General features: G+C 41.2%; 1 protein-coding gene across 1 annotated transcript in view; it reads right to left on the bottom strand.

Moving 5' to 3' along the window:
• Positions 1-15,982, bottom strand: part of sarnp (SAP domain containing ribonucleoprotein) — a 101,793-nt gene extending 85,811 nt beyond the window's left edge. The window contains exons 1-4 of the mRNA XM_051925114.1: positions 15,879-15,982; positions 15,191-15,290; positions 6,867-6,913; positions 887-954 (exon numbers count right to left, since the gene is read on the bottom strand). Of these exons, the coding sequence (XP_051781074.1) occupies positions 887-954; positions 6,867-6,913; positions 15,191-15,290; positions 15,879-15,911 (248 nt within the window). The 5' untranslated portion in view covers positions 15,912-15,982. The remainder of the gene's footprint in view (positions 1-886; positions 955-6,866; positions 6,914-15,190; positions 15,291-15,878) is intronic.
• Between the last annotated feature and the right edge of the window lie 201 nt (positions 15,983-16,183).

Genomic DNA, 16,183 nt, shown 5'->3' with positions numbered 1-16,183 from the left:
TGCTGGCAAAAGAAGAGAAGAAGCGGGCCGATGGGGTGGAGAAAAGAGCTTCTCAGGAAGCAGCAAGGGCATCAACTTCTGAGCAAATAAATGCTAAACGTACAGAGGAAGAAGAGGAAAACTATAAGTCAAGTGTATTCATTGCACATTATCATGCAGTGTGCCATTACTGGTGTCCAATAGTAGGCAATATTAAACATACAGAACAAATAATTTATGGAGATTTCATACTGCAAAGCTTTAATCTCAATATGAATTGTATGGGGGTGGCACAGTGGTAGCACCACTGCCTCACAGTCAGGGGACCTGGGTTTGTGGAGTTTGCATGTTCTCCCAGTGTCTGCATGGGTTTCCCACCCACAGTCCAAAGACATGCAGGTTAGGTGGATTGGCGATTCTAAATTGGCCCTAGTGTGTGCTTGGTGTGTGTGTGTGGCCTCCAGTGGGTTGGCACCCTGCCCGGGATTGGTTCCTGCCTTGTGCCCTGTGTTGGCTGGGATTGGCTCCTGCAGACTCCTGTGACCCTGTGTTAGGATTAAGCAGGTTGGATAATGGATGGATGGATGGATGGATGAATTGCATGTTTGTAGAGGTGTACTGTTTTATGCCTGTAACTGTAGATGAATATTTTCATAAAGATGCCAATGTCTTATTTTGAAGTTGAAATGGCTATTTTTCCAAAAAAAGTAATTTGACCAGGGAACCCAAACCTTTGCATGGGACTGCATACCTGAAGTAAGCCACATAGGAAAATGGAGTGACGCTAAGCCACATTAACCCAAACTGAAGTGCTAGCGTGACTATCAGGTTACCCGTATCAGACCTGCCCTTCTAACAAGCACACTCCTCAAGAAGTGCGAGGCTTGCACTAGCAAAGAACACTCACTCCTCCTTCTCAATAGCAACAACTTCTTCCAACTGTGGCTGCTCCGCTTCTACTTCTTTTGGTTCCTCCTATTGGGGACAAAGAAAAAAAAAAAGTGATCATCATGCATCCACCCAGTCATATTTATTATTATTATTATTAATCAAAGGAACTATAAATGCAATATTTTTACAAATCGACACACAAACACAGATTTAAAAACACATTCTTAATTCTCACCACCCCCCCCCAAAGAAATCAAGTCATTCACAGCAGAGCTGTCCCCAGAACAGAAGCATAGATGCAGCCCTCAAGTTCAGAAGGCCTGTGTTGACCAGCTCTATGGTGTCCTCTGTCACTTGTTCAGTTTGTCCCCAAGGCTCTGGAAAATGCCACTTGCTGTGGAGAACAGCCTGCATTGCTCCTGGTCCAAAGCAGAAAGGCAGCTCTTCACCTAATGCCTACAGTGCAGTAGCACTTATGTATCTCATTATGAAGACCTTTGAGGGGCTGGTCTTAGACTATACGAGTCCTCTTGCGGTAGACCACTTGGACCCACTACAGTTTGCCTATCAGACAAAGGCTGGAGCGGAGGATACAGTCATTCCTCTGCTCCACAAGGCAGGACAAAGCTGGCAGCACTGCGATGATGTTGTTTGATTTCTCCAGTGCCTTCAATACATCCAGCCACCCCTGTTAAGGGGTCAACTCAAAGATAAGCAGCTAGATGAGCCAGTGGTGTCTTGGATAAAGGACTTAGCGTTTCTTGGAGCACAAAGAATTGTCTGCAACTAAACAGCAGGACCAAGGAACTGCTTGTTGACTTTTGCCACACCAAGGAGCCTCTGTATGCAGTCACTGCTCAGGAGGTGGATGTAGAGGTGGTCTAGTCCTACAAGTACTTGGGGGTCCACATCAATGACCATTTAGACAGGTCTTGTAACACAGAGAAACTACATAGGAAAGGGCAAAGCAGATGCTTTTTTCTTAAGAAGCTTTGTGCCTTTAATGAGGGAACGGACATCTTTCAAATGTTCAACAGCTCTGTGATGGCCAGTGTGGTGTGTTGGGCTGGTACCATCACTTCAAGAGAGGCCCACCAAATCAACAAGCTAATTAAAAAGGGCAGGCTCAATTAGGGGACACATTCTGGACACCCTGAAGGTAGCAGAGGAGGACAAAAGTTCAATCAAAACTGAGTGCCATTATGAACAATGCTGCACGCACCCTCTGTAACACACACTGAATTATTCAGCAGAAGTGCGTCAAGAAACGCAACAGGGGTTCCATTATTCCAACGACAATACACCTGAATAACACCTCACTGAGACAGGGACTGACAAGTCAGAACTTTTCTTTCTTTTTAATTATTCTATTGTGTTCTGACTATAGTATGTGTGTATATTTAATAGGCTTTTTTCCCCTGGAGACAAATAAACTTCTGTCTATCTATGGAAGAAGTCCAGGAAGTTCACTTACATCTGCAGTTAACTTATCATGGACATCTTTGGGACATGGAAGGAAACAAATTAGTTTCATAAAGTGCCTCTAGCAGGGAGTAATCAATTATCACAAGATGTTTAACAAAACCAACATACATGCAATGCAAAGCAAAGCAACACAAGTTAAAATTACTATCAAAACATCAGCTGCAAACTGATACAAAGACTGGCTATTCAGATTGTAAATTAAATTAGTCAAAATCATGAAGAGAACATTCTAGAAATTTAACAAACAAAGCTCATTCAGCCCATTGGTTTAACTCATAGCTAAGCTGTCCCAACATCCCGTCCAGATACTTCTTAAAGGTTATCAAGGCTTCTGCTTCAACTCAACGTCTTGGTAGTTTGTTACAGAGTCCCACAACTCTTTTTATAAATAAGTAAACATGGCTGCTACTCTCCCCATTTAAAGGACCAGAGGCTGAAACACTTGTTGGTTTCCATTGAAATGCATTCTTCTATCTTAAGTTTGCCAGTGAACATTCGGACCTGTACATGTGCCTTCTTGAGCTGGGGGACCCTTGTGGGCGCAGAAACATTTCAATCCATTACGGCATAGTGTGTTACACCAAAGAAGTTCTTGGTGACTGTGGTGATCATAACTGCCTTCAGATCATCAAAAAGCTGCTCCCATGCAGGCAAGATCTTGCAAGACCGAGGGTGACCGATGATCATTTTATATTTATCTTCCATTTCTGAATAAAATCGCACCAAAAGTTGTCACCTTCTCACCAAGCTTCTTGCTGGTGGTCTTGTAGCCCATCCCAGCCTTGTCCCCAACGACCTTTGACAGCTCTTTGGTCTTTGCCTATGGTGGTGCTGAGGTTGGAATAGAAGAAATTGGTTCTGTGGACAGGTGTGCTTTATACACATCATGAGTCGAGATCAGGAGTATCTGTCATTCATTGATTGTGCCCGTGGGCACACAGCCAATCTGTGGGAGCCAGAAGTCTGCCTGGGTTGTAGGGGTTCAAACCCTTATTGTATTTCTCTCAATGACATGCAAATCAATTTATAACTTATGTCATGTGTTTTTTTGTTTTTTTTTTTATTTTTGGTTGATATTCTGTCTCTCTCCATTAAAATGAAACTACCATAAAAATTAACAGACTGTTCATTTCTTTGTAAAAGAGCAAATGTACAAATTCGGCAGAGGTTCAAACACTTATTTCCCCCCAATGTACACCTTCAGCATATAAAAAACAAAATTAAAATAAAAAAATGTATCACTGCTCAATGCCCTTCTATGGCGTAAAGAGTGAGCAGAGCAGCCATGTTTACTCCTAGAAACTTTGCCACAGTGACTGCAGACACAAGAGGTTTTCATACATATGTGCGCGGGGAAAGCTGCACAGCCAAGCCGAACACAATCATCACAAAAGTGTGGATAATTTTGACATATCCATGTAGCAAGGCACTACATAAACTGTTACTTGTTTATTCAAAAAATGTCTTCATAACAAGCCGACATAGTTATGAGGGCCCTGTATGCTCAGATGATTGCAACATGTGCTGCTCTACAGACCACCAGGATGAAACACTGAAGAGCACTAAACCAAAATTTGAATGATTAAACCCACCGGGGGATGCATCTTTACATATCTCTGCAAAGTCCCAAAGAAATCTCTCTACTGAGGCACGTCCCTAACAAGCTGCAGCAGTGGTCACTACAAGTTGCCCAAGGTTGGGTTGGGGGGATTCCAAATCCAATCCCCATCGACAGTCATTACTTAGACTTCATTTTAATTCCCCCAAGTACTTCACACATGCACTTCAGCACAACACTGCATTCATACTCTGCAGTCAACTTTCAAGAGTTTTGGCAGGTGAAACAACTTGCTGAGGGTCACACTGTAGACTGGTAGCATAAAGAACAAGCAATAGGAGTGCGAGACCAATAACCAGAAAATATAGAACATCTCTGGTGAGAGGTGCAGTGCCAACGAGCCGTTAGTGTGCTACTGACAGCCAGCTAACATTTACCAGCACACTCTTCTTGAACTTGTCCCCAGTTTCCTAAGACATCTTGCTGGACAAAGCCTTTCCCTGCAGCAACAAGTGAAATGTAGAAAGCAAGCCAGGATCTAAACATCAATAGGTATCGATTGTAACGCAATTGTTTCAATGCTCATTTTTCGTGTTCTCAGTTCTACAGCCTAGAGCGCTTCCCTCTTCGTTTCAGCTTTTGACAGTAGAGCCTTGTGGTCAGTCATTTTCCAACCCACTATATCATAAAACAGGGTCCTGGGGGGGTCTGCTGGAGCCAATCCCAGCCAGCACAGGTCACAAGGCAGGAACAAATCCCCGGGCAGGACACCACCCCACTGCAGGAAGCACACACGCTCCAAGCACACACTATGGACAATTTCAGGATGGCCAATGCACCTAACCTGCATGTCTTTGGACTGTGGGAGGAGACCCAAACAGACACGGGGAGAACATGCAAACTCCACGCAGGGAGGACCCAGGAAGCGAACCCACTACCATTGTGCCACTGTGCTGCCCTGGCTTGTAATTCCTTTTCTTATTTCTAAATGACATAAACATGAATCAGTATAAGCCTGCACACCCTGCACTTTGACTCCCTAAGGCAGAGGAATCCAACTCCGGTCATGGTGGGCCACAGTGGCTACAGGTTTTCATTCTAACCATCTTTTTAATTAGTGCGCCATTGTTGCTACTGATTAACTTCTTTGGCCTTCGTTTTAATTGACGTATCTCCGACCCCTTAGTGGTTTCTTTTTCCTTAATGAGCAGCCAAGCAATAATGAGACACAAAACAAGCCGCCATGTTACCCATTAACATGAAAATAAAGAAAGGTGAAGGGTCTTAGTCATGTTGGTCTGCTCAGGTCACCAAAACCTCTTAGAAAAAAAAAACAAATTCAACAGTCTGCTGTGGCAGAAGGAGAGCAGCAACAAGTCCTGATATTCAATAAACGGCTTTAATTAACAGCAAGAATTGGCTTCTCATTAAGAAACTGGTTGGAGTGAAATTGGCTGGAGTTTGATGTCCACATAAGTTATAAATTGATTTGCATGTCATTGAGAGAAATACAGTAAGGGTTTGAACCCCTACAACCCAGGCAGACTTCTGGCTCCCACAGATTGGCTGTGTGCCCACGGGCACAATCAATGAATGACAGATACTCCTGCCATTTAATGAAGAAATGAATAATTTCATTTAATGAAGCACTGAATCCTTAAAAACAGGGCTATTAAAATGAAGAGAAAAGGAGTTAATTAGCAGTGAAAACTGCTCGGCGATTAGGAGAAGGGTTAGAATGAAAACCTGCAGCCACTGAGACCCACACCAGGACCGGAGCTGGACACAGTTGGCCTAAGGTCATGCAAAAGACAATTTCTCTTTGGGGAGGAACAAAGCATCTCAAAACAATTCCACTTAAAGCAGGGATGTGGCATTTGTTTGTTTTGTTTTTTTGTCTCCATGGCTCTACAGGTTAAATACTTTATTACATAGTGAAATGTTTTATTAAGACGATGTCGAGATTGCATTTTATATAGCATTTTTCTCACTATTCAAAGCACTTTTACATGGAAAGTGGGTAACCAACTCAACCACCAATGTGTGCTGTGATGACAGCCATTTTGTGCCAGTACACCCACCACACATTAGCAATTTGTTGGGAAAGGAGAGAGAGAGAGAGAGTGAAAAGAGGCCAGAATGACTAGGCACCCTAAGATAAGACAAGGGTCTAAAATTATTTTTTGTACCAGCAGGTCATTTTGATTCTGTGCTGTTCATTCAGGGGACAACACATTTTAGCACTAGGGCTCCATTGATTTTTAAAATCTCGCTGCTGTAGTGCATTACTTTATTAGTGCAATTTTCATATTTTATTTCTTCACATTTACTGTATGAGGCAGTATAACTTTGCTCAAATGTATAAACAATGGCACTAGTCCTCCATTTGTTCATATACTTGATGTGTTACAGTAGAAACTGAATTGAAACTTGACTGGCTTTGGCAGCTTCATGGATGGTGTCTGCGTGAATGCTGCAGCATGGTGCATTTTCCTTTCAGAGTGCATCACATAAAATGCTCATCAGCATAGCCCTGATTGTGCGGTTGTATTTTTTTTTCAAATCTGCCTATATAAGATTATGTCCCACCAAAACAAAGTTCTAACGTGCATGAAGGTTAACACCAAGGTGATTAACTGCTACTATAGCTAATTATTCCTATGATTTAATGAGTACAATTTCAATTATTTGATTTCATCAATGTAAATATTTGAATGCATACAGAATTATAATACATTTTTAAATGAGTTTCATTATATACTCTATTGGGTATCAAAAACTGCATCAGATTTTATTACTTTTTTTAGTATCGTATCAAAGTTTGAAATGACAACCCAGGACTCCAGTCCAGCACAAACTCACACCTACTGTATGCATACACACAAAGCGAGAGCACTGCTGCCTGCAGATCACTGGAGCACACATACAAGTGACCGTAACTAACCAGTCTTACCTCTGTGTCATCTCCCAAGACTTCCTCTTCATTGACCTCCTCTTCAGCTGTTAAGAAGAAATTGTGAAGTTTCAGAAAAGAAATCTGCAAAAACCTCAAATACCACAGTTAGACTCTTTCAATCAAGCAAGTTTTTTTGGCAGTGCATGACATTAATAATAATAATAATAATAATAATAATAATTCATTACATTTATATAGCACTTTTCTCAGTACTCAAAGCACTATCCACACAAAGAGGAACCGGGAAGCGAACCCATTAGTTTCTCCAACAGATTTTCAAGCCAGGAAAATTACAAAAAGTTACATAAATTACATACATTACTTCTTTGTATGAACCCCCTTCTTCACAACCTACCTGGGAGGGGTCTGTTCTTGAGCTGCCTTTCCGGAGGTTTCTTCCATTTTTCCCTACAAGGTTTTTTTTTTTTTTTTTTTTTTTTTGGAGTTTTTCCCTTGTCTTCTTAGAGAGTCAAGGCTGGGGGGCTGTCAAGAGGCAGGGCCTGTTAAAGCCCAATGTAGCACTTCTTGTGTGATTTTGGGCTATCAAAAATAAACTATTCTATTGTATAAATAAAATTGAAACCACCTCAGAGTGTCTCTTCATTTTGTCAGCTTGGTTTCGTTTCACTTCGTTTATCCGTTCAGCTCACTAAAGGACCTCATTTTAATCCTCAGATCGCATCTCCACAGTTAACTCTTCTCTTCACCAGCCGTGCAAAAACAGCTGAACTGATTTTCACAAAATTTTGCATGGAGGTCCACTAGAGGTGGGCGGTATGACCAAAATTCTATATCACGGTATTTTTCTAAATTCTGCCAGTTTCACGGTATTTTTTTCCCCATGCATGAGTGGATGTTAACCACATTTTCCACTACAATTACTGCAGTAGACTGGCTAAGAATAACCTATTCGACTGTTCTGAGAATTGTACATCGTACAAAAAGACATTTTAATGTGCACACAAGTATTAATCCAGGTTTGCATGGCCCCATAAAGTGATAGTTTTCAAAGGGGTGGCACTAAAGAGAAGGCATCACATTGCATGACAGATGCAGTCAAAATATAGAACCTTTCAATTGAACAAATTTTTGCAAAAGCTTAAAACTATGATTTTGACAACATATTTTCAACCATCCAAAGAGGCATTTAGACTTAGTAAAATATCCAGAGGTGTTTGTCTAAAGTTGGATTGCACTGAACACGTCTTAGAAAAGGAATAAATAGTAAATATTTTTTGTAAACCAACTACACTTTGTTAATGTTAACAATCTCTGTCCACTGACACGTTAAAGTGACTTTTTAAACAATTTTACCATCATTAAACTGCATAATATTTAAACTAATAAATAATAACAATAAAATACATAATAGTATTACTGATAGTTGCACCATTACTTCAAGGCTTCAAGCCCAGGTGCATTACACAGTATTCACCAAATTAAAATAAAATAAGTGCAACTTGGTGATGACATCTTACCAACTGTACCATCATTTAGGCAAACTGCATTAATATGGACCTTGCTTCAAGCTAAGCTATATAAATAAATAATAAAACTGCAACTTGCATTTATAATGCTGTTTGTGGTATAGCCCTATGGAAACGCATTAGGGCCACTGTGAAGAAAAAAAAAATATGGACACGGAAGAAAAAAACAAACAAACTATGTTGACTTTATTCTTGACATTTCCACTTTAATGTTGACGCTTATGTCAAGATTAAAGTCGACATTTCCACTTTATTCTCATAGTTTATTTTATAATTAAAGTAGAATGTTGTAAACTAAACTTCATCCTAAAATCAATGCTTAATTTACTAGATTTTCACAAACCCCGTCATAAGTTAATGCAGCACATCAAATACTTTGTGTTAAGTGTTCCCCGACCCAGTCGTTACTCACTGACTTCCTCCGCACTAAGAGCAGGCGCCTGCAGCAATCACCGTACAGAATCCATTCACTTCATGATATTCCTGCTCTCTACCAAAACCCCAGTTCCTATCTTTCCTTTTTCTTTCTCCACATTACCAATCACCACACGATAAACGTCTTTGTGAAATTAAAACTAGTTATTAACTTAGCCGACGGAGTGTTCAGAACTTTAAAAATATCTTCGTTATACATGTTTAATTATGCCATCCATTCAGAGTTGCGCCCATCTCTGAACAAGTCGCCAGCACATCACAGGATGAATGCAAGCAAAACATACACTAGCAAGTACAAAAACAAGTACAACTTGGCTTGCAGTGTTATCCAGTAGTATAGAAACAGTATTTACACATCTGACCTTTTAAAACTAAAGTGTCTCCAGGCGACGGACGTGACTCCTTTTTTTTGGCAAAAGTTCTTCTGTTGTTCATGTTCAACTTTATCGTCGGCTTCAGTTTTGGAATGCTCTCTGTCCATTTTTCACATTTCACAGAACTTTAATTTATTTGCGCGTTTATTTATTTATTTAATTTTGTCCAAAATAGTCCTCCATATACCTATGCTACCGCCCACTATTTGGTGGTGTAGCAGTGAAAAAGGTCCCCACTTGAACAGTTTCCTGCTGCGCCATGTTCCGAACGTTGTTTAGGCAATTTAAACTGGTGTTGCGGTATAAGAAAAATCCATATCATAAAAAAAATTAAAAACGGTTTTCGGTATGAACCGGTATACCGCCCAGCACTAAGGTCCACCAATTATGGGCTACATGGTGTGACAAAAGTATAAATCGGACAGGTGGTTTGCTGGTGCAACACGAAAAATGCATTGTCCCAAAATAGGTTAGGAGCATGCATTGTGCCAATTTAAGGAAAACAAAACATTCCGAGTCAATTTTAATTGCAATATATCTATATATCTACACATATATACACACACACACATCTATCTATCTCTCTCTCTTATAGTGATATGGACGCTATACAGGCGCCCGACCCAACACAGACTCACACTGAGGCATGTGTAAAAGCACAAAGACTTATTTTTCTTCACCTGTGGGGCACGTCTTCCCCGTGAACCCCACAGGCAATACACAGTCCCAAGCACTTAATCAAAACAACCAACTCTTCGTCTGGCACCACCACTCCTCCCAGGCAACCTTGTCCTCTTCCTCCCAATTCTGGCCCTCGAGTGGTGGCTGCTGTTCCCTTTTATAATTCACCTGGAAGTGCTCCAGGTGCTTGATTGGCTTGTTCCGGCTGCACTTCCGGGTATGGTGCCTACGTGGCCCACAGGGCCGCAGGAGTCCCAGCTACAGCACCCCCTGGCGGTGCCTGCGGGAGCCAACAGGGCTGCATCCAACTCCCGTGGAGCCCTGCAGGTGCCCGAGGCACCTCTCCAACCCAGAGGGACGGCCATCTAGCGTCCAGGGGGAGGTATTGCACCGTCCAGGGCTGCTCCCCCTGAGGATACAGTGCAGGGACAACCCGGCTGGGCACAGACGCCAGCCGCGTGCCACATTTTAATATTATGCCAACTACCACTGACTCACTCATCACGAAATCTCCCAAACCATCAACCTTGAGGACTTGGGACCTGAAATTTGGAATGTAGGTTACCCTTGGCCCATAGGTGCTCGCTAAGAAACGTTTTTAAAAATTTCATGGTCCAAGCACAAAATTTTTTATAGTTTTTTTAGACCCTGCTTACTTAGCTAACGAGAGAACTAAGTAACAGTTTTAGATCTTTTTATTCTATAATTTGCTTGAACATTCCGATTGATTTTGCGACTTCTCTCATTACGCTAAATATTATAATTCGCTTGCAGGGCTGGTATACTCACACTAATCTGAGACGGGCTGAGGGGAGGGGGAAGAGTGACGTCAGGAGTGGGGATCTGGACAGGGACCTCCTCACTGCCTGTTTTACTACTACGCAGGCAAAGCTGCAGGAGATGGCTAATTTATACAATATATATATATAATAAAACTGTGCTATCTTAACACCCACAATACATGGAGTTTAAAAAAATTACATCGGGTTGTGTAACAAAAGAGGATCACACCAAAAGGCAAAGTTCAAGGAATTTGCAAGTGCATTACTGTTTGTACAACTGAAAATCTAGACTTTAATGCTTTTTCAAACATTCAAGTAAGGAGGATAAAACTGAGGTTAGGAGGACTTGCACAAAACCAACACTGTGTAGTCACACCAAAGCCATTCAGCCAACAGTAGGGATGCTCTAATCAGGTTTTAAGGCTGATAGTGATCACCAATTTCATGTTACTTGATCAGCTGATTTAAATTTTGTTCATCTTTATCCTTTTTTTTTTTTTTAACACCTTTTTTACACTAAGCTCCTGCATAACCAGAAGCATAGAAGCCTTACTTCCTGTATTAAAGTGTATTTTTATAATCAAACTATAGACCACATGTGTCAACTGTTCATGTTTAATTAACAAAATTAAAATTCTCTAGACTTGTTGCTCAGTGATACGTTTGGGAAATTCAAAAACTGAAGTAGAGGCAACCGTGGTAAAGTGACCTCTGCTTGTGTTTAACGCAAGTTGATCGAGATTAAACATCTGCTGAGCATCAAGCAAATCACAAAAGACACTTATGCTACAAAGGACAACATAATAAGTAGATGAAGAAGAACAGTGTCATCTGCCAAGCACATCATAGATACCGATTAAGTAATGAAGACCAAGAAAGAAGAAACAATACTAATAGACTAGCAAGAAGTGATCCAGAATATATCCCCATATGTCCTGGAAATTCAAAAAAGTCTGGGTTACGACAATCTAGTTGCCACTTTACTGGTGGGCAGATATGTTTATCGTAATAAAAGCATGGTCAACGCAAGCCCATCTATTGATAATCCCACAGAACATGGTACACATGTGCAGAATCAAGTGCAAATATTGTGTTTATTGATCATCGACCATGACAAGCAGATCACATAACTGGAAGGAGGAAAAAGAAAAGCTGTGACATCTGCTGAGCTTCAAGGACATCACAGAAAGCACATAAGATCAAGCAACTGAGCAGCTGGCAGACATGAAAGCTCATAGGCATGCAACACAAAATCCAGGATACAGAGTTCAAGAACGAGAACAAGAGAGAAATGTGTGCAGACAAATGAACACTACTTAGGACAGTTACATCACCAATGCGATTATGGGATGCTGGATTTTTTTCAAGGTGAAAACAGAAGAATAGGTTGCTAAAATGGAAGAGTTATATGTGATGCTTATAGAGAAACTATTTTAATTAGGTCTGCATGCTTTACTTATAAAATTAAAAATGTTTGTATCTCCGAGTATAATATGAAACTGTTCTTACATCTGTTGCTCTTTACCCTTTAAAGTCTAAATCTGCTGCCAGATAGCAACAACTGAAATTTGTTGGATGGGACACTAGCAATGCAGCCAGCAATGACAAAAGAGTCAACATTTTTAAAAGACAGATCTGCTTTGTTACCTTTATCCATTACACAAATAGATATTTAAAAATGCAACAGCAGGTACTCCTGCTGTTTGGCAATAAATTTGTTACTCTAAATTGGTTTTTCATAAAACTATGGATTGTGACCCAAATTAGGTCAAAAGGTAGAAAAAAATTGCCAAATCATCCATTCTGTATTCTGAATTCTGTATCGAATGCTGCGCCACCAGCTATTTAGCAAATAATTCATTGCAGTTGTGCATTAAGCAATGCCATTGGTATATCAAGGGGAGTGTTTCTGTGGCAAATGTTAGTAATAAAAATAAGTCTGAGAAGACGGACAGTAGACACATATAAGAAAGGGGGACAGAGAATGAAATGACTGTCTAAGACATAGTCATTGGGTGAAAACACAGCAGCACAAGATAGTAAAGTCACATCATTTTCAAAGCTGCTTAATACAGAGCAGGGTTGGGGTTGGGTACTGGAGTCTACCCAAGCTAGCATATGGCACAAGTCACCAGTCCATCACAGGGCAGGCAAACACGCACTTCCACAATTTAGCATTGCCAATTCACCTAACCTGCATGTCTTTAGACAATGGAAGGAAACCAACGCAGACTCAGGGAGAACATGTAAACTCCAGGAAGGGAGGACCCAGGACGCAAACCCTGGTCCTCCTTACTGCAACGCAGCAGCACTACCACTATGCCACCATGCTGCCCTAAATTGAAATGCTGAAATGAAAACTGGTGTAAGATGATCTTCAACGTGTTACGAAAGGCAAGTGAATTGGAGTATCAGTTTGTCACATTGTTTTATATTTTACATAAATATTTTATATTGGTTTCACCATTATTGCATGCATTGAAACTAAATCTGTAACAGAGGCACAGATTTTTGTATTACGTTTAACAAGTCTTGGTGAAGAATTCCTTTCTTGTCACATTAAATTAGTTTGATAAATATCGGTCAACCGGAGTGTGAAGGATGTGTTTGTTAGACCAATGAGTGAGAACCATAAGAACACCAGAACTAGAAAATGGCTGAGACAAGCAGTAGACATTGAACCCCGTCAGTCAGTAGAGTTCAACATTTCAAACTAGACTGTCCCCAGAATTATTAAAAAAAAAAAAAAAAGTTTCCTATTACCCGTCTAAAATACAAATACTGTATATATTTTTAAAGAACAAATTTAGCCTTTTTAACCTCTGTTAATCGAGTTGATAAATGAAATCTGGGGTATTTTAAACTATTTTCAAAGTAATTTAGAAAGCCGTATTGTTAATGGTGAACCTCAATTAAAACACTCGGGGGGGGGGGGGGGGGGGGGGGAGAGTAAAAGTTATCTATGAAAACGTAAATAAGCTGCAATTAATTTTTGAACTACTTTATGCCTTACCTAGCACCATGAGTCAAGTGACCTTTCATGCTATCATTTCAAAAATCACTACATTCTCACACTGCACCCTTAATAATTTTTCTCTCCACTTCAATACATTTTACACTCAAATACATCAGGAATGCATTCCTGTTTTGAATGAGAACTGCTTTGGGTTAAAGCCCCAGGTGCTTCCCTGTGTGCACACATGGGTTTTCTCCCAAAGTTTTAAACACATGCAGGACAGAGGGATTGGTGATGTTAATTTGGCCCACTGGTGTCTGTTCATCCTGTGATGGACTGGCACCCTGTGCTTGCTGGAACAGCCTCCAGTTGACCCACAATGCTGTTCAGGAAAATGGATTGACAGAGTATTGTTTTAAAAACTGATTTGCTTTTCACTTTACTCTTTTAGTATTATTCATGTGAGAAATATGTTTGAAAGAAAAAAAAAATCATTTTTTTATTATATCCATAATACTCTTCATCTCTTTATGATGCTGCTGTCCTTATATATATATTTTTTGGTATTTGGTACACTGTTTTAGTCCCCAAGGGGAAGTTGTCTTTTTGCTTGACCTCTGGAGGTCAGAGTGGAGGGTCAGCCATTGTACAGCACCCCTGGAGCAATTTTCAGGTTAAAGGTCTTGCTCAAGGGCAACCTTCCGAATCCGCTCCCTGGGTCCCAGTACAATTCTGATTTTATCATTTCGGTCCTCGGATTTAAAAGTTTAAGAGCCCCCTGCTCTAGAAGGGTTTGCATCCCTAGCATTTTGACATGGTGTGAAATACCAAGCTGCTAGTGTGGTACTTTTGATTTATAGCTAGCACCATGAAAGCAGGAGGAATTAGGAAGATATTTTCTTCTGGTAAACCTAGAATAAAGTAGTCTGCAATCCACAAACATCCATCCATCCATCCATTTTCCAACCCGCTGAATCCGAACACAGGGTCACGGGGGTCTGCTGGAGCCAATCCCAGCCAACACAGGGCACAAGGCAGGAACCAATCCCAGGAAGGGTGCCAACCCACCGCAAGACACACATAAACACACCAAGCACACACTAGGGCCAATTTAGAATCGCCAATCCACCTAACCTGCATGTCTTTGGACTGTGGGAGGAAACCGGAGCGCCCGGAGGAAACCCACGCAGACACGGGGAGAACATGCAAACTCCACGCAGAGAGGACCCGGGAAGTGAACCCAGGTCTCCCAACTGCGAGGCAGCAGCGCTACCCACTGTGCCACCGTGCCGCCCATCCACAAACAGGCACCAGTTAAACTGAACTGCACATGTATGTCTCTCTCTCCCTCTCCGTCTTCCTCCCTGGTCATACAGGCTCTGGAGGCCACAGCAGGTGTCACCCTGTTACCACCCAGAAGTACAGTAGTCTGATCGGTCTCTGTTAATGTATCTACGATAGTTTTTGCAAAGAGCTCTTTATTTTGCTCGTGTGGTTAATTAGTTCAAGTCATTATCTGACACAGCTGAAGTGAAGTCATAGCAATGGGTTTTGGTACGGACAAGAAGAGCAGATTGTAACGAGTAACAGACACAGTCTTGCCTACCATGTGTGTCCAGGTATGCTTGCAGACGGTTGATCAGGTCCTGTTTGTTTCCTTTTACTTCCAAACCCCGGGCGATGCACTCCTGCTTCAGCTCAGCAAGCTGTTGAGAAAAGAAGGATTCAGTAACGCACTCGGAGAACGAGCTTCTACCACACACACGCGCCCGCTGCAGACTCAAATTCGATCTTCTGGGCATCAAAAAGAATCAAGACTAAAAAACTCTCAACACTTAACCGCACCCCTCTTAGAAGAGCCGGTGGTGTGGGGGGCGTTCTGAAGTATGCGGCGTCGACTCACCGTCACTCTGCTTATTTTCTTTTAACATTTCAGTGCACCTAACATAACCATACAGCTTAAGTACCAAACACCTCCAAGTCTTATGTGACGCTCACGCCTTCGCCTCTTTAAAACCAATTAAGGAAGAAACACTCAGCAAAGATGAAGTTAACTTGATTTATTAGAAAAGGGAAAACTAAAAGCACGCGACTCCTCGTTCCAAAACTGAACCCAACACTATAACCACCCTCTCCCTACAGTCTCCTGCTCATTTTAAAGTGGGTTAAAGCACACGCTGATAGATCTGCCACATTCCCATTAACCCTCTAAACAAGCCTTCCAATTCCAAATTAATAAAGAGCTTAAACAACCAACTCCTCGCAAACAGGCTACCAGACTACCGGCTTCTTACCTTGAGTTTGTGCAGCTCCACAACCTCCGCCATTTTGCCGCTCTGAGGGTCCCTCTACGGAACGTGACGCTGACCTCAGCCAATCAGAATACACCTTATGAGGCATTTCCCATAGAGGCGTAAATTTGGAAAGCATGTCTCATGCAATTGGACGAAATGAGAGTCAATCACGAGGATCCGGAAATAAACTTCAACGTGCTACCTTCTAAAGTCATTTGCTGATTTTTACTGGTAGAGTTCGCTTAAGTTTTTATATATATATATATATATATATATATATATATATATATATATATATATATATA

This window comes from Erpetoichthys calabaricus, chromosome 3, assembly GCF_900747795.2.
Source record: "Erpetoichthys calabaricus chromosome 3, fErpCal1.3, whole genome shotgun sequence".
Taxonomy (NCBI): domain Eukaryota; kingdom Metazoa; phylum Chordata; class Cladistia; order Polypteriformes; family Polypteridae; genus Erpetoichthys; species Erpetoichthys calabaricus.
Note: the sequence above shows the minus strand (reverse complement) of the source record. Positions and strands in the feature narration are given on the sequence as shown.